General features: G+C 42.3%; 1 protein-coding gene across 1 annotated transcript in view; it reads left to right on the forward strand.

Moving 5' to 3' along the window:
- Positions 1-97: 97 nt before the first annotated feature.
- The window catches only part of MFNG (MFNG O-fucosylpeptide 3-beta-N-acetylglucosaminyltransferase), a 52,420-nt gene continuing 26,184 nt past the window's right edge, over positions 98-26,333 (forward strand). The window contains exons 1-2 of the mRNA XM_020787726.3: positions 98-13,141; positions 18,831-18,879. Coding sequence (XP_020643385.3) covers positions 12,785-13,141; positions 18,831-18,879 — 406 coding nt within the window. The 5' untranslated portion in view covers positions 98-12,784. The remainder of the gene's footprint in view (positions 13,142-18,830; positions 18,880-26,333) is intronic.

Raw genomic sequence — 26,333 nt, forward strand, 5'->3', positions numbered from 1 at the left:
TCCAATGGAAATCGCTGCCCCGTTCAGCGATGCTTTAGCATAGCGAAGGTTAATCCGGAACGGATTAACCTCGCTATGCGAGGCACCACTGTACTTCAGAAAATAAAATTAGGATTCAAGATGAGTTTGACAGCTTGCCAGAAAAACCAAACTGAGTTCCAATTTTAAAAAATGTAAGCTTTTCTTCCCCACTGACGCAGTAAGCATCATGTACACAAATGTAGGATGGGTGACACCCTGGCTTGGTAGAAAAGCATTTTGAGATCTTAGTAGATCCAAGTTCATTCAGGTCAACAGTGTGATTGTTGTTATGTGCTCTGTCAAGTCACTTCTGATTTTTGTCAGTTGAAATGCGGTTTTCAAGGTACATGAAATAATGTTCAAGGAGTGATTTACCATTGCCACCCCTCAATGAGTTTCCATGGAGATTTGAACTCAGGCTGCTTTGAGTCCTATTCTGAGTGTGTCCACTACACCACACTGGCTGTTTATAACATTATAACACAATGACAAAAAATAATGCGTGTTTAGCCTGCATAGGGCCCAGATCAAGCAAAGTAATAGTACTGCTCTTCTCATCTGTGCTCAGACATCTTCCAGAGTATTATCTCTAGAAGCATATTGACAAACTGGAACATGTCCATCAGAGAGCAGCCAAAATAGTAGAAGGTCTGGAAACCAAGCCCTATGAGGAATGGTTGAGGTTGGAAAAAAGAAGCCTGAGAGGTGCTATGTAGCCATTTACCAATGTGGTGCTTTTGTGGGGAAGATGGAGCAAGCTTGTTTTCTGCAGTTCCATAGGACAGAACCCAAAATAGTAGATTCAAATTACAAGAAAGGAGATTTTAATTAAACATGGGAAGAACTTCCCAATGGTAAGACTTGTATAACTGGAACAGACTGTGTGGGATGGCAGTTTTGCCTTTGAGTTTATCAGTTTAACAAAGTAACAAGTACATTAACTAACAAAATTGTTAACTTTTTATGGTTAGTGTATCAACTTACCTTGTCAATTAACTACAGTATTTATGCATTGAAGGTGGAGAAACCAGTCCATATTTGGGGTACTTTAACTTGAAATTTTCACACCATTTTAATGATATTAATAAGAATGCCATGGGACAATCCTTGTAACTAGTTTGCCCCTTTGAACAGCCTCAGCATGACTTCAAGAGCTATGTAATGATTTATGAAGTCATCCATTAGTGTTATGGGGCTATCACAGTTCCAGTATAATCTTAGGTGAGCGTCACTGATGAACTTTGTCATGGAAGTAGATTGTGATTCATGAACTGGAATTTAGTAGTAAGTTGCAACTAGAGTAAACCCATTGAATTAGTGGACCTCAAACAGATGTTGACTCACTAAATCCCCCTAATTCAATGGAACTACTCTAGTTGTGACTTACTGCTAAATTTCAGCCATTGTGTACATGTACACAGGCATAAGATTTTGAAAATTATCTGGGAAATGGACCATAGTTTAGTAATAGAACCCATGTTTTGCATGGAGGGGACTCGGTCTCTAGCACTTTTTTTAAAAAAATGCTCAAAAGAGGAGGTTCATGGGAAATACCTTTGCCTGCATACAGATTCCTACATCACCTATAATAAGCTATCTATAGAGCTCAACATTGGTATGGCAATGGGGGTACTTGGGAAAAGGAGAATGGGAAGAATCTGGTTTGCTTTCTCATTTGCAAGACCCTCTTCTTGTCAACAGAAGAGAGAATAATTCTCTTCTTTGCTCACAGCTTGTGGTTACAGGTTGGTAGAGTTAATTTTTTTGGATGACGACTCCCAGAATTCCCAAGACAGGAAAACCATCAGATGTTTTGCAGTTCACAAATAGTTGCAACCTGGGAAACCCTGCCATGACAATTGAAGTAGCCTTATTACAAGACTGGGCCCGGCAGTGTTGGAACGGGTGATGGGAACAGCGTCGTTTTTTGTGTGGCACAGGCAGTAGCAACACTAAAGCTGTGAAGACAGATTAGCAAGCTGTTCTTTCCAGTCTCCTGTTGATGGCTCACTCCTTGGGTGTTTTTTTTTTTTTGGTAGGGAAGGCGTCTGTTGAAACAATGCTTGCTTACTGTTTTTGCTCACTTACTCATTCTGACACCTCTAAAATTGCCTCACACTGACAAAGAGGCAAAAACAAATGATTCTAAAAGATGCCAGAAAACCTGACTGTCAGTCTCTTGAGTAAGAGGCATGCCAGCCTGCTTCCCTTTTATAAGTTTGTTTTTGGTAAGTTTGGACATTGTGATGCGATTTCTTGTTGGATGCACTCCACAAGGTCTTCTCCCGCTTCTCTAATACTTACCCAGTTCTTGCTGGTTCACTGGCCAAGCTCCCTATGGAGATGGCCTTGGGATAATTTTTGCTAAATATTAACTTGGTGAATTAACTTGGCTTGCTATGAAACAAGGACAGTTATGGATTGTTTGGCAAAGAAATGCCATTTGCACCTGCAGGCACCTATTAATGCCAGTAAATGCCTTGTAGAAGGCATGTAAAGAGTCATAAAACAGAGAGGAAGGGGTGTGTGTGTTCTGCAACAGCAGACACTTGGCATGCAGAAGGTCCCGGGTTCAGGCTCTGCTGGCATCCTTTTGTAGGGCTAGGAAAGTCTCCTGCATGAAAACCCGGTGGTGAGCTGCTGCTAGTCAGTGTTCATAACAGATCAACAGTCTAACACAATGTAAGGCAGGTTCTCACATTCTTTAAATAGAGTAGGATTGCCAAGTCAGTAGCTTCTGACTTGGGGGCCAAAACCAGGGACCTTGTGTGGGCTTGTATGATGTCACAGAAGGTTGGGAGGAAAGAGTTTTCCCCTCCAAGCTTCGTGCTGCTCCAGTCAGGGCTTGTGCAACAAGAAGGGTTATGAGTTGGGGTGCTGGTTCTTCACTTCCTGCTTTGCTCCAAATGGCACGATGGTCCAAGCATTGGTGTACCTGAAAGCAGGAATTGGATGAAGGATCTAGGGGAAGGCTGGAGTGTACTTGCAGTTTGGGTTCACACAGCGCCTTTTGGTGCTCTCTCCCCAGTTCCTTTCATTTCTGACTTTATGGTGTGCCAATGTCTGGCTGGCTGGCTGGATCAGTAAGCTGGAGTGCCTTCTTCCAGAGTTTGATTCCTCACTGTTTCTCCTAGGAGAAGATCCAGACTCTAGTCTTGGGCAAGCTGCACAATCCTAGAGTATCAAGAGAAAAATGAAATGGTAAACTGCTTCTCAATATTCTATACCTAGGAAATCCATACAAGGTAATCATAAATCAAAATTTCAGGGTGGGGTTGAACATTCTTGTATGAGGACTTCAGAGCCTCTCAGTTGTGTGGAGGATGCTCCCTCCTTTGATCGGAGTCTGTATGCATAATTCATCCTCAGTTTCAATTTTGAAGTAGGTCCAGAAAAATGAGACATAATAGGGATGACATAACAGGGAGTTGCACAACAGAACCAGTGGGGCCCTGGACTGTCTTGTTGGTCTCCACAGTGGAGGCTGGGAGGCCAACAGCTGTTTTGTCCAGTTGTTAGTGTGTAAGATACATCTTAAGTGCCCATGCATTGCCTTTTCCAGTTTTCCAACACATGCATACATACTATACTTCAAATGTACCTGCCCTATTGGAATGTTGCAGAGTTCAAGAAATCATTACTATACTATATTAATATTGCTAGATGCAAATTCAGAGCAGCCATGTTCTGATCATTTTTTATTCCATAAATGGTTTTTAGCATCTGGAACTAGAGCTTGATATCTCTGAACAGAACTGTAGAGGCAAAATGAATATTATGTACATCATTTAGCACTTTATTGTGTAGAGTTTTGCAGGGTGGTCCGTCATGAACCCACACAAAAAGACTTTCCCAAAGCTGTATAGCTGATTTTTGTGATTGTATCTTCTACTTCTGGTAACAGCTTAGCAGTGCAGAATTATACAAGTCTGCTTCTGGGAAGAGGCCGTAGCTCAGTTGCACGGTGTGTGCTTTGGATCCTGAGTTTTGTTGGTGGCATCTAGTTTCTTCCAAACTTTGTGTCTGAAGAAGCCTGAAACAGTAGGTGGTAACCCACAGATTTCCTAGACTAAAATAAATGTGTTAGTCTAAAGGTGCCAAAGGATTTTTACTTTTTGAAAATTACACTTTTGTTGCACAGTTCTTAAAATAGGGCCCAAAAGCTGCTGGTGGGAAAGACCTCTGTCCAAGACCCTGAAGAAATGTTGCTAGCCAGAGTCAGTGACAGTAGGCTAAATGAACAAATCGCCTGAACCATGTGAGGCAGCTCACTATGTTCCTCAGCCTCCTGTGATCCTACTGGTGATGGTAATTTCTCTAAATTCCAGATTTAGAATCTTTTGGACCAAAAGACACAGCTTCTCTAATAAGATCTCCCGGGACATCCATGAGCCAATTGGAACCCTCCAGATGTGGATCGCAATATTCATCAGTTCTATCCAGTACAGCCAGTGGTGAACAACAGTTAGAAATGCAAGCCCAGGAACACATGGGAAGCCCTTCTTTGCCTGACTCTGAACTAGAGACTGGCTTTATGTTTATACTATGATCTATAACACTACATTTTTGTGTCCTGTCGTGGCCTTTTAGGGATATAGCTTGGCTGTTCATTAGTTCCAAGAAGACCTTCAATATACTTGGACACAGTTACAGGGAAATAGTTGGGCTGCCTTGATTTTCCTTGTTCTCGGTGCCTCCTTTGGTTAGATTGAAAACAGCACTTGCATTTTATTTTTTTCATTCATTCAAGAATGTATATCCCTCTTCTTTTTACCACTAAATGTTGCTTAAAAATAATAGTTCAAATAAAAACCACTACAAAACATCACAGCATTGACTCAAAATGCGTCCCAGGGAAACAACAAACCAGCCTGTTGGATCATAAAAGAAGCTCCTTAAAAGTCTGGTGAGACAGGAATGATGCTTGAACAGATCTTTTATAAGTAATCAGGTAATGAAATGAGTTCCAGAACATCGGCAACATAGGAAAAGTTTGTTTTGGGTTACATAATTTTTTCTGTATCACAAAAAAAGTTACAAATGAGCTGAGCCTTTCAGTCCTGTCAAACTTTGGATCCCCTGTGGATTCTGTCCATTGGCTTGACAGCCATATAATCTCTCTCTCTCTCTCTCTCTCTCTCTCTCTCTCTCTCTCTCTCTCTCTCTCTCTTTTTGGCTGGGAGCAGAAAATAGGCAGTGATAAAATGGATTTTATAGCAATATACAGTGGTACCTCACTTAACGAGGATAATCCGTTCCAGCAAAATCACTGTAGAGCAAAATCCTCGTTAAGCGAAATAAAAAATCCCATAGAAATGCATTGAAAACCCGTTCAATGCATTCCAATGGGCTGAATAACTCACCGTCCAGCGAAGATCCTTCATAGAGACGGCCATTTTCGATGCCTGTAAAGCAAGGAATCTGTCCAAAAACACAGCGGGGAGCCATTTTACACAGCGGGCGGCCATTTTGAAGCCGCAGATCAGCTGTTTTAAAAACATCGTCTAGCAAAAATTTGGTTCCCGAAGCAGGGAACTGATAGTCGGGAAGCGAATTTTGCCTATTAAAACATCATTTTGCGATCAAAAGCGATTGCAAAACAGTCATCGTATAGCGGTTTCATAATTTAACGCGGCAATCGTTAAGTGAGGCACCACTGTATTAGAAAAAGATTGTACTGTTTCTGGCAGAGCTTAGCTTTGGAGCAATAGTGGGGCTTTCAGGACAAGATTTTGAGACAGACATCCAGGGGCCCACATGGCAGAATGCATAAGGACTCCCAAATGCAGGAGAACAGGCTTGCCATCATTTGAAGTAAGTGAAGTGAAACACATTGCCATCTATAGAGAAGGGGGCCTCCATATGACCAGGGAACTGAGAACCTGATTCCTAGACTACACTGTTGATATAAAGATGCTCTCTGGCAAGGCTTAAACGGGAGATAGACCCAGATGTTTAGGGCTCAGCTTGCAGGTGGCTTCTCTGGGCTCAGAACATTATTTAATCAAAACAGACCTTGATGTGTTGCTGGCAAGGGAATCTAACTACAGTACAGTATTGCCACCACTGCTCTCATTGGGGGAAGTGGTTGGGTGTGTTGTGCACTACTAATGAACTGCATTGTCATTCCCAGCCAGAAAATTATGGGAAACATTATTCGGTTCTCTCTGGTGAGCAATTCAGATAAAGTACCATGAAAATGCTCAGAAGAAAAATAAATAAAAACAAACCAACAATTTGCTTGCCGCTTGGGGATGATAAGAGAATGGTATAAAGCTTGGGGGGTTCTTTGTCAAAAATTCTCCGAAAATATATATTAACATGTCCCCTACAAGCAGCTTTGAAAGTGGTTGTAAAACATTTTTTTTGTTACACCCTAAAAGTGGCCGTTAGCTATTTATGTTACTTTTGAAATATAATTAATTCAGATCCTCATTACCCCAAAGTAAATAGTTAAGGATAGCTACTTCTCAGCTGGGAAGCCTTGATAATTCAGGAGCCACTATTTTGTCTTGTAACTAAACGTCAATAGATGACCTGTACAGTTGCCCCGGGAGAGGCTGAAAATGTCAATATATTTAAATCCACTCTGCAAGGAACCTAGCTGTGCCATTAGCACAAAATGGCGCTTCCAGCCAGACTCCAAGGGAGGGATGAGGAACCAGTGGGCCATCAAAAACACATCTTGCTAGTGTTCAGTGCTCCTTAGCTTCACCCAGAACAGTAAAGGATGCTGGGAATAGATATCCAAAACTGCTTTATGGCCAAACATGCTCAGTCCTTTCTCCAAGAATCACTTCACATAAAGTGCCTCGTAGTGCTACGTCCTTGAGGCCACAGAGACAGAAATGATGGTAACCAAAGTCTTAGCAAGCAGATTGGGCGGTATATGAACTACAGCAATGAGCATGAAGGGTTCAGATGATTTTATGCCAAGAGGGTAATATAATAAAAATTTATTAAGCACCTGAACAGCCAGCCACCACACAATCAATAAAGAACAATACAACAAATGGTCCTGCCAACAGGCTTACTGTTTGTAAATCAAGCACAAGGCAGACATGCTAAATTATCAACTATTGAGAGCTGACCTGGACAGCCTCTTGGCCCTGAGTCTGTTTCAAAGCATCACGCAGCTGCAAATGCCACTGGAGGGAGAGGTAGGTGTGTGTACACCTTGCTCTGCTTTCTAAATCCCAGGGATAAATATCTCCAGTAAAGCTGAGGATTTCTGTTTAATCACCTTTGGATGCTTCCGCATCACCCGGGGAGTTCCCCAGGCACCATGGAAAACCCCAAGGGAGCTGCTGATGTTTGCTGTTTAGCGGCTATCTACCAGCAGAGCACACCTCAAAGAGTGCCGCCGCCTTTGGGTTCCCGGCCGTGTCCTTGGCTTCCCGATGGGGAAGTTAAGCAGACCACAGGAGGTTCCAGCACGCCAAGCACCTTAAGCATCTCAAGGCCTCCGGCTCAGTGTTCTCAATAAGTCAGTGAAAGAACATGCTGATGTTCAAAGGGAATCTAAAAATAAGATATATATTTATAATATCAGAGGAGTGTCAAAAAAAGAGGGGGGGAATGCCTGGAATTCTTTGAGAAATCTCAAGTGATAGAATGTGGTGCCTCCTGGAGAAGCAACGGCTTTACTGTCCCCAAAATGGAATATTAATAAACATTTTAGAATAGAGCTCGCAAATCATGCTGGCATGGGGGGGGTGTCTTTGGGAGTGGCATTCCAGACAAAATCCCTCCCTCCAGCTGTTTACACCTCTCCCTTTTTTAGTCGGTGGTCATACCAGCTGGGATGTTTTGGGAGCTGTAGTACAAAAAAAGAGAAACATCAGTTCTTTGTAGAAATATTTTGCCTGGACAATGGTGGAGTCCAGACAGATGTCCTTCACACCCTGCTTTGTGCCCCAAAGAAATTAGAATTCTGGGCCCAGGCAACTGCAACTCTACACCAAGAAATGCTAAATTCTGCACCCTATATGAATTATGGAAACGGGACAAAATTGCATACTTTCCCTACTTTTTACATAATTTACAGTACAACATTTACTCTTTTGCATAATTTACTTCTCTTATTGTTGTTTTAGCTTATCATGGGGAGAGGCAAAGCAGGACGCAAAATTCACTAAAGCTCTATCCAAAACAAATGGCAATGATATGGAGCCACCAATTTGCTTTCTGAAAGTTCAGCCGTTGTTGCTGGCACAGATTTTCAACTGCTCTTTTGTAGCAATGAGGACTATAAGCTTGCCTCAAAGAAGGGAAAACTAAAGTCTGAAGCAAGTTGCATGAGGCACCCACAAATTCCCGTTTTGCATCCCTTACACGTTCTTATGTCTTACTGCTTTGCTAGTACGTGGGCAGGCCCTATTGTTGGGCAAAGGGACATGCCCATTTCAGTGTCAAATAGAGAATAATTTTAGGATGTCTCTAGAAGTAGCCTGTGCTTTTCTTTCCCTTTGTATTTTACATTCCACAAGCTTAGTTTTGCAATTGGTCAAGGGAAGATGAACCTGGTCGTTAATTGCTAAGGCACATATGTCTGGTCCATGGTGAGTGAGAAGATGTTAATTATAGGAGATATGCATTTTCTTTGTTTAGCTGAACTCTCAGGCAGCTAATTTAGGAAGTCAAGAAGGGGCATAAAATGATTATGTTAATATATGTTAATATACTATTTTTCATTCTCAGAAAGAAGTGTCTGTTTTCTACTAGGTGAGTTCTACTTGGTGTGTTTTCTACCATGGGGATAAAATTTCTTGGCCACCTCAGCTTGGAGAGAATATGCCATTTGTGTGCCTCCTCAAAATGCCCTGGGCCAGTCCTGGATAGAAAAAGTAGCATTGACTTCACCATCATGCAGCCAAATTAGGGCTCTTGTGGCAGTTGGGAGAGCAGAATGTGATCATTACAGATAACGCTTCATCATTCCCTGTCGCTCAGAAAATGATAGTCATTACCTCACCATGGGCATGATGTGCAGCCACAATCTTGGTACCACTTTCTTTTTCCTTCTGTTTTACTGCTGGAAGGTTTTCCATCATAAGAAATGGAACGGCTGCAATTTCTCCATAGCATTGTGAGCATTGAGGCTACAGGAATTGGGAAAGAAGAGGCAGCTTGGTTATGCTATGGAACACCACCTCCAGCACAAGAATTCTGTGTTTCCCTCTGTGGGCCACTGTCAGAACTTGGAAAAGTTAAAAAGTTTTCTAAATAGCCATTCCTAGAATTGTACAGTCAGTGTGGTGAAGTTCATCCCCAGAAGTGATTTTTCCCCAAGTTCTGACAAGTTATCCTCCATTATGTAATTTTATTCCAGCTAAACTCTTCTCTCTGCAACCGCAATTTACTTCCAAGGAGGAAGAGGAGGGGAACAACTTGAGTTTGGATAATGTCAGAGGTAAAGTCTTTTTAAAATCTTCTCCCAAGAATTGCCAACGAGAGATGTTATGAAGGTTTTCCAAAAATTTGAATATCCAGTATTCAGATTTCCTATGTCGTAGTTAATTTTGCCCTGGTGTAAATCCAGAATTGACTGTGGCACTGATGTGACAGTACTCATACTATATTTTTCCAGATGGAATTTATGCTCAAGGGAAGCCTTGGTTCTGTGAGGTAGAGAGGAATAATGATTCACAAAAGGCAAGCATGATGCATCTGAGGGGCTTCCCTGCAGAATTGGCAACTGAAGCAGAACAAGATTTTTAGAACGTCTAGACATGGCAGTTTCCCCAATACCTCTCTTGTACCGTATATTAGTTGATGGAGTGCAAAAATCCAAGGAGGAGCTGTTCTGGTTTGCTGATGCAACTCACATCTCCCTGAAGGAGAAGGATGCTTATAAGCTCAGCAAAATTACCAAGGTTAAGAAAACATTCTTGCAGAATATGAGCTGATGAATGATACCATCGGGCAGTGGTGGGGAGGCAGACGCCACTGTGGTCCACAGCTGAGGGAGGGGTAAGATTGCACCATTGGGCACTATGGGAGCTGGGAAGGCCAAGAGGAATTTGGAAGCTGAATGGAAATCTTAAAATCTAGGTCAAATGACAAACTGCGTGAATCTTCCCTTTGAGATGCCATTGATAATATTCTAAAAGGCAAGGTTTTTTTTTAATTAGGTCACTGCTCATCAAAGCACATAACAAAGAGAAAGATGTGCATAAAAATGCAGAGCTGTGCGATCTACTTGGAATGTAAGATCATCCCTTATGGGAAGGCTTTCAAGAACAACGCACAGGCGGAGGGAGGGGGGACCATCACTTTCACTTCTGGAAAGTGGAGGAAGAGAACAGCTTCCAGCCACCAATCTCTGCAGCATAGATGTAAAAGGCAGTGGTGAACCCATGAGTGTGTGCATTTGCTTGTGCATGCTTAGCTGGCACACACATTCCTTTCCTTTGCCAACTTTGGAAGCCGGGTGCTCCTCTTCACAGGATTTTTCTTATTGCCAAGAAACAGACAGGATCTTCCATGGATCCTCACTATCAATGTGGTGCTCCTGTGATGTTACAGTATTTCAAAACAACTACTGCACAGAACATCTGACTGAAGGCTGGCCCTGCCATTAGGTAGAACAAGGCAGGTGCTTCAGGTGACATGCTGGGGGGTGGTTGTGGCAGCAAAGTGCAGAATGAGGGAGCTGTGTGTTATGCAGCGTCTCCTGTGACACAAAAAGCAACAACCCTGCTGCCTCTGGAGAAGTAGAGGATGATCTCCCACTGCCAGTATGGAGGGGATACTCAGCTTCCCATTCAGTTCTACATGGAATGAAATGGGATACTCTCTTGCTCTTTGTCTCAGGCAGCATAAGGTCTTGGGCCACCTGGTGATGTGATTATGCTTTCTTTTTCAAATCCTGCCTTAGCAACTTATTGCAAAGGAACTTTAGCAGCTGAAGCTCAGAGCTTGGGAAAGTTATTTTCTTGGACAGCAACTCCCAGAATCTCCCAGCAAAAGTAACATGTACAAGATCTGTTTTGATTACCCATAAGTGCTGAAAGAAGCAAACCAGTAGGCAGTAGATCTGCAAGAAGAGGGTGTTCACTTTGGCTGTGGAGGATCTGTGGATGATTCCACCTCCAGTGCACCATCAAAGATGCCTGGCCATAGCCAGGAATATATGTTTTGCCAACAGAGGTTGGTGGGTGCTGGCCGTGAACCAATTTAGATGTAGAGTGGCCTTATGGCTTGTTTTGGGGATGACAGTCCTCTCTTTGAATAGTCATCCAGCCCAACTCTGATTTAAAAGTAATGAACCATAAAAAGAGAGTTTCAAATTCAGGGATTGTGGGTTTTCCCATCTGTAGGGAACACTGGGTAGCAGACTCAGCAGGCACAAAAAGGCACCTAATCTGAGTCTCTCCCACTTAAGTGAGGTGCATTGGAGTTCTGTTTAAATTATGGATAATCATTTGAATTTTGCATATGCACACCTCAATTAGCAAATGCAATTTCATGCATAGCATCTTTTTTTCTCCTTTTTGGTGACAACTGCCTGGCCACCCTGTTTGGATGCGGCAGGTTACTAGCTCAGTTAATAGAGATCTGGTTAATATTCACACCGGACAACTACAAGGTGCTTTAAGTGGAACTGCCTTTGGAAAGATTTTGCTAGCTACTGCAGAATACAAAGTATGAGCTGCTGGTGAGGGCTAGGGGGCTGGATTGTGCGTTACGTCCTCTATGTCGGCTCTATTACCCACATTTCTCAACTCAGTTCAAAGTACTAGTTTTTTTTTTTTAAAAAGCCCAAGCAGTTCTTTCAGCCTTCAGTTTTACTTGAAAAACTGCCAGTACTCATACCAATGTCTTTGAGCATTAAAATCTGCTACAGAGACTTCGCTTGCTTTCTTGCTAGAGCTTGGGAAAATGTTTTTGCATTGAAACACTTACTGATGATGCTGACAAGGTATGTGTGTGCTTGGAAGCTAGAGGTTGTTTTTTTTTTAAAGATAGTGTTTGTAAATTTTGGGGCTTGGGGACCCTCTTTGCTCTCTAACAAAACTGACCAGCAGAGTGTAGGTAGGCAAAGAACGGTTAAACGGGAGATTTCCCCAGAGAGAGAGACCCTGTTGTGCCCATAAAAAGGACTGGGTGGAGCCAAGGGGAGGGGGGCAGGAGGCAGCTGGTGGGACTGGAGAAAAGCTGTTCTCTTTTCAGCTCTGTCTCTCATTGCTGTTGTCCCAAAGGAAGCCTGCGTCAAGTTTGAGGTGCCCTGCACTCTTGTTGAAAGTGGCTGGTTGTTATTTTGAAACCTCAATGCTTTCTGGCCTGCTTTTGGGATGGATGTTTGCCACGAAGGACCCTTGAATGGCTACCCATCCAGGGTGACTTTAAATGGAACCCAGAGCTGTCTTGTTTGATCATCTAGGCTCAGGTGACCTGGTCCTTCTCCTTGCTATCAGTAAGGTGTCTGTCACCTGTCTTTGGCTGTCTGGGAAATGAAGTCACCTTAACTTCTACGTTTCCACCTCAGAGGCTTTCCTAGATCCTTAGGTATATGTGTGTGTGGAAACCAGACAGAGGTTTGGGTTCTGTTCTGTTTTTTTAAAATAATTTTTTGCTTTGTTGAAGTCCCTCTTCCTACATTCTGGGTGTATTTCTGCCCCAGATCTCTCTTGGGCTGCTCTTTGTTCTGTTTCTTTCCCCTCTGAGAGAAGATGGGTCTAGTGGAGTAGGTACTGAAACAAGAAAGAAGAGTTGCAACTGGGCTGGTGGGCTACTGTTGTGGTGAGATCAAAATCAAGGAATGATGTACCGATGTCTCCTTCGGGCCTTGCCTGGAGCCATTCTTCTTCTTGGGAGTGTGCTGCTCCTTTCCTCAAGGCGTTATGGTAACCAGGGGGAGACCCTCACCTACCAAAACCTTTCAGAAGGGCTATTTAGCAGATGGGCACAGCAGAAGATGGCAACGGTGGGCGTGACCAACGATGGCAGTCACACAGAGACAGAGTCTGAAAAACTCCAGGTCCGTGAAAAGCCTTCTACTGTTGGAAAACGTCAGCTGATTGAAGATCTCTTCATTGCCGTGAAGACAACCCAAAAGTTCCACCAATCTAGGATAAAATTACTGCTGGATACCTGGATATCCCGAGTGAAAGAACAGGTTGGTATGAATGCAAACGTGAGTACTGATTGAATTATACGATGCCTCTCCTAATAGGATGCCCCCCAATAGGATGGACTACAGCTCCCATTATCCACAGCCACCAAAACCAATGGCTGTGCTAGCTGAGGACAAGACTAGCTGTAGTCTAACGTATCTGGAATGACCTGGATTGATGAACGTTGGACTATAGAAACTAAACTGTAGGCTACAATTCTATATGGCATTCCCCCCTCCCCAGGTTTTGGATGTATGCAAAAGATTTTATGATGTTTGCATAAGTTGGCATGGGCGCTTGCAGTTACATGATGAGGTGCCAGGGCACATCTTGGTTGCATAATTGGGTATGGGACCTGTCACCCGTTAGCCTCAGCTAGTTGCAGCAAGTTGTGCAAAATATATGTTGAAAACAATATGGTTCTGCTATTGTAAGATCACATGTTTGGAGCTCCTTGGATGTTCTGACCATCCTCATTATGCTGCTCCTGGTCTGTCTTATCCTTTTCTTTTACCCAGGAAAAAGTAACTTTAGTGCTGCTTAGGGAACCTCAAGACAAGCAAAAGTACATCTCATATAGCTCTGAACCAGAGTGTTAATGTGTCGAGGAGGAACACAAAGAAACAATGGTTATGGCTCACCCAACAAGACATATTTTTGCCTGAGGTTTGGCAGCAGATGGTACCCCTCCATTCCAAAGTTAGAATATACAGCACTCTGAAGGCAACCAAGTTAATTTGGCAGCTGAGGGAGAAATTCCAATCAGCACATTTCCAACTCTTTGGCAGCTAAGAAAAAGACAGAGACAAGGCATTGTGTTTTTTGGAATTACTCCCTCAAGAATGCCATATTAATAACAAAGTTTTTTTCCCCATGACATCCAGAATTTGCTGCCTGAGGCAAGTGTCTAAATTCACCTAACAGTAGAGCTGGCCCTGGTGATGTTAGTATCTCTTTCTCATCTCTAAGCTTGAAATTTCTTGGACTTTTCCTCATGTAAAATTGGTAGTTACTTCAAGTGTCATACAGTTCAACCCTCTGCCAATGCAAGAAATCAATAGATAAAGTATCTGTAGAAGATGGCTAACCAACCTCTGTTTAAAAACTTCCAGTGAAGGAGTACCCATCATGTTCTTAGGTAGTCCATCCCACTATCAAACATCTCTTACTGTCAAGAATTAATTCCTAATGTTCAGCTAAATTTGAATCCATTAGTTTGGGTCCTGCTCATGTAGCCACAGAAAACAAGCTCAGTCTGAGAATCCTTCAAGTATTGGAAGGTCTCCCATTCTTCTCAGTCTTCTCTTCTGAAAGCAATATATCAGCTCATTCAACCATTCCTCACAAGACTTGGTACTGAGAGCTTTAACCATCTTGACTGCCTTCCTCTGGACGTGTTCTGCCTCATCAATATCCTTTCTAAGGTGTGGTATCCAAAACCAAAGGTGAGGTCTGACCAAAGCAGAATAAAATGGTTCTCGTACTTCCTGTAATCTGGACAGGATGCTATAGTTCTGTTGATGCACCCTTGAACTGCATTAGCTTTTGTTTTTGCTCCATTGTCAACATAGGGCTTGTCAACACTTTTTCTTTGGGGCAGGAGGGATCAAGCTAAATAAGGTCGCTAGGAGGTCCAGTATGTTATTTGGTGCAATCTTCACATCCAAATGACATATGTACTTAAAGTAATAAACAAACAAACAAACAAATACAGTAACATGTATTAAGGTGGCACAGATGTGCTGCACCGCTTTAAAAATATAAAAGACAAATGGAAAACTTCCTCCTAGAAGGAAGAGGAGACAGGGCAGGGCAAAGAGGTTTCTTTGCTTTTCTCTTAAAGTTATGGTCAAGAACTTTTTAAAGCCATTTCAGGACATGACAAATTCAGGAAGGAAGATTTGTTTGGTTTTTTCCCCAGAAAGTGCCCATGTAGTCCCGCTCACACGTTAAGTAGAGGTCTACTAAGAACCCAGATCCTTTTCAGACATGATATTGCCAAGCCAGCTGTCACCAATCCTATATTCATCTGATTATTCTTGCCTAGGTGTAGAACCTTACATTTTCCCCTGTTGAGCCTAATTTTTTTAAATTTTGGCCCAGTACAAAATGTGTCACTTTGAACTGTGAATGTAATGTCTTCTGAAGCATTAGCTCTCGATCTAAGTTTGATGCCATCTTCAAATTTGTTACTCAAGTCATTTTTAAAGATCGCGAATAAGTCTGGAGCCGAGACAGAATCCTGCAGCACCTCTTTTGGCCCTTTCCCCCAGGAATAAGAAATAAATGGCGAAGACTCTCTGCCAACCAGCTTCTTCCTACATATATTGGCTACTTATTAGTTATGTCTGTTGGTGATTTGCCCTTCCTTCTATTGCTTATCCATTTTAAAAATCTGTGCTTATTCGAAGGCTCCTCGTGCAGCCGCTCCTTTAGGTGCCTCCCGCTTTTCTTTCTGTTAACAATTGTTTGAGATTATGCCTTCAGTATTTTACTCCTAACCACTGGCTGAAATCCTGTTCTCACTGCAATGCCACATTATTTCCCCAAAGTTGCCAAAACTAATGATATCATCGGCCTTAACATGGCATAGCAGTGTGAACAGGACTTCAGCCATTTCTGAATATTTTTGGCCATTGGATCTCACCTAGTGTTTCCTTAAGCTTATTGAATGGACCTCAACTGATGGGAAACCCTGACATCTGAGTGTTCAGCCTGGAGGCAGGCATTGCATCACGGCCTCTCCCAATTTGAAGAGACCCTTGTCCAGCAGGCTGAGGCAAAAAGGCAGTCACGAAAGCAGCACAATCAGGGAGCTGGACAGGGAATAGATTGGATTTGTCTTCAGTGTGGAAGGGGTTGTCACTCTCGAATCGGCCTCCTCAGCCACACTAGACGCTGCTCAAAGTCCTCCATACAGAGCACGGTACCATAGTCTTTCGAGACTGAAGGATGCTTAACTATTGAAATCAGCTTTCTTGACACACAGAGTGCATATCATATATTACCTTCAACACTTCCTTCCTTCACTGAAGAGGGCATGGCCACTTCCAGCCCAGATTTCCATTGTCTTGATCTTGTTGACCAGTCCCTCCCTATTGCTGACAACCAGATTTTGCGATACTGTTGTTGTTCTCCTTGTTAGTCAACTTTTCAAACATCATATTGTCAACTAGACAAGTTTTGGATCTTATATTCTTGGGTGAGTAGGATTTCCCACAGGTATAAAGGTAGCTAAAGTCTCCCATCACTACGCTTATGTTTTCTCTTTGAGCGTTTCATTGGGTTCTCTTAGGCTTGTTGTATTCCCAGCAGATGCATTTTGTTCTTCCTGTTTTTGATCTTCTTGCTTTCCGCCAGTTTAATGTTCATTATTTTGGAAACAGTAAAGACACAAGACTGTCCATGCTGGATACACACAAAGGCCTTGCCACAGACAGACCTAAGGGAGGCCCATGTGCCTTAGCGACTGTCTGAATGACTTTGCCCTTCTTTCAATGCATAATGCAAGCACAGTGTTTAAGTAGCCTGCAGGCAGCTGGTGGGGAGATTGTTTAAGGCTTGTCTCTCTCTCTTTCAGTCCCCTTGGCTTCTTGAAAGCCCATTTTCCGCTTGACAGGAGCTATTCTTTACTGGACGTGGTTCTCAGTCTGCCCTTGGGATGGGGGGGGGGGAACATGCCACAATAATGTTGTGAAGAGGGCTTGGGACTGACTTGGGGAAGAAGAGGGCTGGGAGACAGCAGGGTGCTTACAAGTTTTTAACACATCAGCAGATGTTCTTTTCTAAACTCAAGTTTCCTTTCACCACAAAGCTTCTGTTTATTCCACTGTTGGATATCGTAGGGATATCAAATCGGGATTCTCATGTGACAAACCCTTTGTTTCATGACCACTCCTTGAGCTTGTGGGTTATTCAGTGGTGCTGGATCTCTTGCAGAGTTTTGAATTTCTGGTAAAAATTCATTTTGGCTGAAAAGAAGTATAGAGACCCACAGAGGCGAATAGCTACAAATTCCCCAGAGTTCATTCCTTTCTCATGAACTGGCACTTAAAGTCTTAATAACTCACTCTGAGATATTTGTAGGAGAAAGAAAATTTCTTTGCTTTCTTTACTGCACACATATTTAGCAACCAACTGAACTGTTCATCAGCAAACAACTGCCACCAACTGAAGAAAGGGAGGGAAAAGAAACAGCAGAGAGGCAGGACTCTCTTTGAATTCAAAGGCTGGAAAGAATGATTGGTTAGTTTTGGATAAAGAAGATAACTGCTGCAGCACAGAAAAGTCCCGCCCAGTCACAGAAATTGCGGATAGCATGTGAAATTGCATGGTATTTAACACTGGTGAAATTGAGTTGTATGGATAATAAATATTCTGATTTATGTGAGATTGCAAATAAAACTCCAACAGAATAAGACCAGAGCCTTCAGCCCCAAACTGGTATTAGCCCAGAATGAACTGGGAGAGTCATGTGTATGTGTTCTATAGTAGAGGCCCATGTCTGCACCATGCGTGGTGTCACAGCACCAGGCAGATTTGTCTAGCTGCCAGAGTTACAGTGCCCTGAGAAGGGCATGATAACTGGTACAGATGCCTGTTGTGTCCCGCCCACAATCTCTGTGCCAAATGTAGAGCCACTCTGATGCATTGTGGGAAGTTTAAAGTAGGTGCCTGCCTCAGTTGCCAGATAAACTCCTACCTGGGGGGCCCATCAATGTAGGAGAGGACCTACAAGAAGCACTTCCCTGGAGACGCTTTGAAACCTTCTTCAACCTGTTTTACATTTGCTGAATTTTTTTGAGCATCCAAGTCTAAAATGTATGGTGTGTGCGTGAAACTCTCCCACTACTTCAGGCAAGAAGAGAAATGGTACCTCTACTCCCTCACTGCTGCTGCTTCCTCTCTCCCATTGCCACCTCCTGTGTTTCTTGCCCTTTGGCTTCTTGCTCTGGGATGACTGCTTCCCCTTCTTACTTGAGGACAGGCTCTGTGTAGAGGAAAGCCAAGCACACGGCTCTCCACAGAAGCAGTGAGCTAGTTTCTAACTTCCAAGCTCCAATGACCTCTTAGAGTTAGGCATTGCATGTGGGCTGCCTGGGAAAATCATGTGTGCTGTGCTGGGGATCCTCATGGCACATGGGGAGTGGTGAATTCACCACCCATGCCTGTCTGCCACCTGAGGCAGATGCCTCCTTTTGCCTAATGACAGGGCTGACACTGTCTGCTACAAACCAGCACCTCTTTAATATCATAATATACAGATTTATTGGGGAGAAGCTACGACAGTTAAAAAAAACAATTTCAGATCAGTTTATACCTGTAGTTTGGAACAAACAAGTCATGAGAGGACCAGACTGTATAACAATATGAGCTAATCTGTTAATGTGCAATGCCCCCTCTCCCCCCCATCTGTGTGTGCAAAGAAACTGGGCCAGATGTTTATTGTCAATAATCAGACAGCATTTTAAAAATATCCAGACTTGTTACAGCCTTTCTTTCATAGCATCCTGCTGAGATGGGGCCTTATATTGTGCTGAGGAAAATATTTGTGGAGTGTTCAAAGCACTTCATGTACATTATCTTAGTAACAATAAGCCTTAGATGATGCATACCCAGGGCTAGGGGGATTTGGAGTTCAGCATATTGTTGACATGGGAATAACCCCTCTGTCTTCTTTTTTCCCCTCAGACCCATCTCTTCACAGATAAAGAAGATAATGAACTACAGGAAAAACTGGGTAATCCCACCTTGGAAATTGCAGAACATCTACTCTCTGTCTTTTGTAGGCTGCATATGGGTAACCTTCCTTGGTTAATAGCATCTTTCTGTGTTTGACACTGATGAAGGGTTGTAGTCCAGCAGAAAAATTGAATGCAGAACATTTCTGGGTCCATCTCTGGCCTCTGCAAGCAAGGCTGTTCAGTAGAGACTGGTGAATCCAATTTCATGAGCCAATGACCCATCCTGGGTTGATCTGATCTTTATAGGAGCAATTCAAGGTGCTGGAATCCATCCCTAAAATACACTTGGTGCCTTGAGTAGCTAGCTCTTTTAAAGCTTGGATTAAAGCTCAGGCCACTTTCACTGCCTCCATGACATAGGAGACTCAGCTGTCATGGGAGCAGTTACAAATGTCATGTACAAAACCTTAGAGAGATGTCACTAGTCAATATAGTTGATGCTGGGCTAGATGGACCACAGTCTGATTTGGAAGAGGGCCGTTTCCTATGTTTGTGACCAAGTACTCAATCAAGGGGGTCAGCATGGATGGGCATCAGCTGAGATCCCACACTCCATCTGGAACCTTCTGATAGGAACGATATGGACCTATTTCCCCTCTTTAGTATTGCAATCAACCTGTTTATTCCTCTCATACTCTTTGTTAGCTATCAAAGAACTGAATAAACAGCCACAGTGATAGTAGTGATGATAGCAGCAGTGATGGATGCCCCTGACGGCCTGTACACTGGCTTTCTGCTTCTTGGGTAAACAGCAACAGTGAGGATGACAAGGCAGAGGAACGGCACCAGAGACAGCAGCAGCTGGTGACAGCAGCAATGAGGGAATAGGCTGAAAGATATGTGTTTGGCGGTACAGTGAGTGTGTCTTGAATGGTCCTTTTCAGTTTGCCAAACTGAGTAAATTGAGAGATCAGGCCTGTATGTATTGATGCAGTTTTGCTGTCAGAGGGTGTGACTACACTGCAATTTGATTCTTAGCTTGAATTATGTTTGAATCACAATCAGTGCTCACACTGTGTGACTACACTGCAATTTGATTCTTAGCTTGAATTATGTTTGAATCACAATCAGTGCTCACACTGTGTGACTACACTGCAATTTGATTCTTAGCTTGAATTATGTTTGAATCACAATCAGTGCTCACACAGGTGCTGTGGATTGATTTGGGAGCTCACTCTTCATGCTGGATGTGATGTGAGTCACATTCCCGCCCATAACCCCTGTTCTTCCTTTCCTTCCTCTGGTCCTGCATCTGCTGATCTTCTTCTGGTTCACTGTGAAGCTGCTTTCTCATTTAAAGCTTTAGACTATTGCATTTCTCAATCCCTTTTCTATGAAAAAATCATATAAAAACATACTTAACCATTGAGGAATACAGGATATCAAAAGTTTGAACAGTAATTTTGCAAAATACACCATTATTCACACATCGGAATGATTCTGTAACAGGGTTCACCACCTTTCCCTTCCCATCCATTACTCTTTCCCCTTCCTTTCAAGTAATGTATGCAGGAATTACCTCCTCTCTGGTCACTTTCATTTTAAACTATTGTCTCGATGGACTTTTAAAGTCCATTTTCAGACCTGTCAGTTAAGTAATTAACAGGACTAAGTTTTTGCTTCTAAAAAAAAGGGCCTTCCCACACAATGTGAAGCTTACTATATTTGACAGCATTCAGGACTAGCACAAGATCCCCACCTTAAAATCATGGTGCTTTGCTTTTGCATGTCCCCACCCAGGTCCATCATGGCCCAACTGCCTGTACCACCAAAACACGATGTATGTTGCTGTCTTTATAAGAATGAATCACAAGTAACCACATGGGAAAAGCCCATTTGAATCATTCCAGCTTGAAAAAGTAGAAGCCTCACAGTGGCAGAGAAAAACAGCCACTTTGGGAGCAAAAAAGAGCTGGACCAATTTGAATCAGCCTTTGGTCATATGATCAATTAAAAATACTTTGAATTCACCCATTTTACAAGTGAAGCAAATGCCACAGTATTTGACTATGTTGTTGCATTTAGAGTTCTGTGAATAAGACTTAAAGCAGTATCTAGCCAAGGTCTTGGACTTCACGAAGGAGTGTTAATAGCCTGGAACATTCATGAGATGTTCTTCACTTTCCAGTTGGATACTGGGCTTCACCAGGTGAATTGAGATAATGTTAAGTAGCATCAGAATCTAATTAGAATGGTGCTGCTTTTGCTCCCTAGGCATATGGTTGCTTTCAGTTGTTGTTGGTTCCCCAGTGGCTTTTCACTTAAAGTGTTATCTTACCTACACAATGTCTTCACATTCACTGTCACTTTCCATATTTATGGAATATGGAAACCTTCCACCTTCTTGTTTTAGTCTTTTCCTGTTTTGTTAGATGCCTGGATGCCTGGTGGTTAAATTATTCACAGTTGTAGCATTTCTTTTCAAATGCTGGGCATCTTCCCCCCAGCCTGCATTTTCTCCCCCATAGTAGCAGCATCATGGTGCTCTGTTCACTGTGGTCCTTGTATCTTGTTCTGCCTTCTTCTTCTTCTGTACTGCATGCATGGGCTCCAACTGTGCATGTCGGGGCTCTGATTCTATCTTTGAACAATTTAGCTGCCCTAAAAATCTCCAAGCTTCTCTTGAAAGTCAAATCAACTGTCCTTCAACAACCTCTTTTACTTGAGTGTCCTGGATTCAACACATTGTGTGATCCCATATCAATGCTTCTCTGATGATTCCAGAACTTCAGCTGCTTCTTAGCACCTCTAAACTGGTGCAATTTTGTAATACTGTCTTCTGTTGCTTGGCCCTGAGTGAAGAAACTGTATCTTTTTACTGTTTCATTTTTCCCTAACGCAAAACGAGCTGTCAACATAGCCAAGGTATGCTGTGCTTTCTGTAGGCTGACGGTATCATTCATTTCTTTGCCTTCTCCAATCAAATATAAAAATACTTTCATTTTCACAGCTTCCTCTTCAGTTGCCATTGCAACACCCAGTGTGCATGCAGCGAATAGTTTCCTCTTTCCAGGCTTTCCAAGGCTGGGCTAGGATCAGACTTTGGAGGTTCAATACCTTGCTTATTTCAGCCCCACTTTTATTTTATTTATTTATTTAAAACTTTTATATTCCACCCTATATGGTACAACAATAAAACCATACAGAAGTGTTCAATATTTTAAAAGCATTTAGAAACATTAAAACCACCACCAACAAAGAAGCCCTCACAAGCTATTAAAATCACGGTCCTTATCCCCAAGGCCTTGGTAAACAGCCATGTTTTAACTTGGTGCCAAAATGAGATTAGTGTCAACGCCAGCCAAGCCTCTAAGGGGAGTTGTTACAACTGAGAAAGTTTTCTGCCTCTCATAGTGGATCACTCTCTTTGTGGGACAAGGAGCACTTCCCACCCCAAATCTTAAGATTGGGCAGTTGCCTATTGGGAGAGGTGTTCCCTCAAGTCGCTAGATCCCAAGCTGTTTGGGGATTTGTAGGTTATCACCAATTACAAATTGAATTGCAAATTGCACTCACTGCAGTATCGGTGGCGTCCTCAAGGGCAGCCTTATGTAAAATGCATCATAGTAGTCTAACCAGGAGGTTAGTAGAGCATTAACAATTGTAGCCAGGTTCTCCCTGTCCTGGAATGGTTGCAACAGATGGCCCAATCAAAGATGGCCCCAGACACTCTGGATCACCTTAGCCTTGAGTAATAAAGAGGGCTCAAGGAGTACTGCCAAACTATTTTTTTTTCCATTTCCACTCCTTTTTGACTTCGATTCCTTTTTGCTTTTGCCAGATGACAGCCTCTTCTTGTCCTTTTGTTTAGGAGCCACCATTCTAGGCACATTTCAAGATGGCAGGCGAGCCCCTTACAGACCTACACAAGCTCTGCTTTCAAACAAACTTTAAATAAAGAGTTTATCAGAACTTGCTCTTGCAGTGGCTTCTGAATCCTATGTCTGAAGTAGTAGGCTTTGCTTTCATCCTGTTTCTATTTCCTCCCAGCAATGGCATCCAATTCAGAATGCGTCTTAATACCTCTTTCATATTGTCACAGTCTCTGGTACTAGAGGGAATATATCACCATTGTTACTAGCAGTCGCTGATGGATATCTTATCTCCATGTACTTGCTTATTTGAAGATGGCCTCCTGAGTTTGAAAGGTTAACAAGTGTACATTCAGTTTAAAGGTAAAAAATGTGAGAAGGGAGAGACTGTAGGGACCTTGAAACTGCACAGCAGCTGGTAGCATCTCAATGGGAGGTAGAACGGTCACCTAGTTACAGTCTTCCCTACTATGGACTATTGTATTTCTATTTAAATTTGATTATTTCTTTCTATATTTGCATCTCTCACTAGCTTTGTGCAAATCTGGGTCTCCCTTCATCCTCCTTTTTGGCAATGCAATTTCTTTTCTTCCAGCAATGTGTGCACTGGCTTCCATCTGTGCTGAAACTGTACATATATTTAAAAGCATCAAAGATGCCAGTTGTCTCTGAATGACCTCCTTCCAAAGGAAACTCAAATTTCTTAGGTACATTTTCAGCTTTCGGAACTGCTGGAGAAAATGGGTGGGCAGAAAGAGAACAATACTGTACTGTGCACAGGACTGAAATGTGGTAGTATGTCCAGAATTCACCACTTTGGAAAAAAAATCACAGATTTTTATTGTAAAGGGAAAAGCAAGCAAACCTCTAGCCTTCGAGGTCCAAAAGATAAAGTCTGATGAAAATCTGACTGGTGAAATCTCAGAAGGCAGGATAGAGGCATTAGGAAAAATTTCCAGCGACAAAGAAGCAGGTTTCCACCCTTTGCACAGGAACAAAATATTTGTTTTTTCCTAACAAGGAGCAGAAACAGAATAAATTAAACAACAATCACATGTATGCAAATGGATTTAATTTGAAAGTGCACCGCTTGCAACAGATGGGTTTTGTTCTGTAAAGCCTTTTCAGGAACAGTTAAGGGCTTGGAGGTTTTTATTTTATTTTATTTAGTTTGTTTAATTAATAAATAATCCAACAAAATGTAAACAGGCAGAAAAGATATAACAGTAAAGTAGAAGTGATAAGGTAAGACAGTATTTTCATTATGTTTTAGGAAAGAAAATACAAGGTTTGGTCATATCCTGGAACTTGTTATTCCACTACACCGTAAATGACATCCATCTTTCAATAAGTGTATTTAGCTGAATGTGTCTCTGAGTCCTTTTGTAATGCATTAATTAGAACATAAGTGTAGTGATTCAGTTTTTATTATGATGACTCCCAAAATGGAGGGAGCTTTGTCCTCACCCTCCATTAGCTCCTGTTTACAGCTTGGCTGCAGAAAGGTTTATTACCAGCCTCAATCCAAATCTGTTTCACTGACAAAGCCCTGAAGGTAACACAGCGATACTATTTTTGGATTTTCAGGTATCAAATAATCAGTAATGTCGTTTATCACAGCTGGTATGTTCTCTAGAAACTCTGAATTAATGAGCAGCCTCTTCGTCAAATATGAAGGCATGTATTAAACAAAGAAGGAATATAGCTCCCATCTGTGTGTTATGAAATACCACACTGAGTTAATTTTTTTAATTGGCAGACTACAATCTCTGGAACACTTTTTTTTTTAAAAAATGCATCAATAATACATTGCTTTTATTCCTTCCTGCAGGAGTTCTATCCTTACTCCTTCTAGACTGTGCTTCTGTTGAGAGCATATCTCATTTTCCCCAGTGCTCAGAATCTCAGCATCTCCTTGCAGAGAAAATGAAATCCTTCTCTTGGCTAGTGCTATCACTGCTAATATAATTACTGTGTATAAAGTAATTGGGCAAGTGTCATCAGAAGCATCCTATATCTCGTGTGCCTGGAAGGAGAATGATGATCAACATCGCAAACTGTTCATTATTGGACCTCTTTAAACTTTGCTAGGTGGATATTCCCCCACTTGTTTTTGATATCAAATTTTTACTGAGTGCTCAATAGCATTACAAAAATACTCTTTTGCATATTACATAAAGATGGAGCTATACTTCTGAACTACTGTATTTCTTTCACTTTCCTCTGTGCTTTCCTCTTCTTGTGGGAAGAGAGAGGGGAAGGGATGAAGATACTATAGCTTCTGTTTAAGTACAGTATGTTTATCCAATACCAAGGAGCTGCCTTAATTAAGGATGGCTGCTCACCCAGTGCCAAGACAGAGGACAAAACAGGGCACAGCTTGGGATAAAATGCTACATTATATGAAGAGAGGCACATTTAGGAAAACTTTTTGTTGTTTTTTAGTCGTTAAGTCATGTCAGACTCTTCGTGACCACATGGGCCAGAGCACGTCAGGCCCTCCTGTCTTCCACTGCCTCCCGGAGTTGGGTCAAATTCATGTTAGTAGTTTCGGTGAGAATGTCCAAACATCTCATCCTCTGTTGTCCCCTTCTCCTCTTGCCCTTACACTTTTCCAACATCACGGTCTTTTCCAGGGAGTCTTCTCTTTTCATGAGATGGCCAAAGGATTGGAGCCTCAGCTTCAGGCTCTGTCCTTTCAGTGAGCACTCAGGGTTGATTTCCTTTAGAATGGATAGGTTTGTTCTCCTTGCAGTCCGGGGGACTCTCAAGAGTCTCCTCAAGCACTACAATTCAAAAGCATCAATTCTTCGGCGGTCAGCCTTCTTTATGGTCCAGCTCTCACTTCTATACATCGCTACTGGGAAAACCATAGCTTTGACTATGCGGACTTTTATTGGCAAGGTGATGTCTCTGCTTTTTAAGATGCTGTCGAAGTTTGTCATCGCTTTCCTCCCAAGAAGCAGGCATCTTTTGATTTCGTGGATGCTGTCACCATCTGCAGTGATCATGGAGACCAAGAAAGAAAAATCTGTCACTGCCTCCATATCTTTCCCTTCTATTTGGCAGGAGATGATGGGACCAGTGGCCATGATCTTAGTTTTTTAATGTTGAGCTTCAGACCATTTTTTGCACTCTCCTCTTTCACCCTCATTAAGAGGTTTTTGAAGATAGGAGAGCCTGGCATGCTCTGGTCCACAGGGTCACAAAGAGTAAGACACAACCACTAAACAACAAAAAAGATTCTTTAATTATTCTGTCTTAAAGGGAAATACATGTTTCTGTGTTAGGGAAATCTATCAGAGAAACTGTGTGCGTATACAGTCTGTTATTCAAATATTAGTGGCTGATGGTTAATATCAAGGTCCTTGCTTTCACTTCTCAATGTGGTTCTTTATCCTTAAACTGGGCTTGGACTGAGACAGAGTTCAGACAGAGTAAGTCTTCAAATAAAGGGCTTGTTGGTTGTAATGTAGGATACGTGCCGGCTTAAAACTGCTCTACACAACTGAGTCTTAGCTCCCAGACAATATGATGGCATGGCCCAGCTGTGTAAACCACTGCAACAGTGCTTCTTGTTTAATCTGGGCACTAAATACTCAGCTATAGTCCTATTATTTAAAAACATCATGGGTTTA

The sequence above is a fragment of the Pogona vitticeps genome, chromosome 5 (genome assembly GCF_051106095.1).
Source record: "Pogona vitticeps strain Pit_001003342236 chromosome 5, PviZW2.1, whole genome shotgun sequence".
In the NCBI taxonomy this organism is placed as follows: Eukaryota; Metazoa; Chordata; class Lepidosauria; order Squamata; family Agamidae; genus Pogona; species Pogona vitticeps.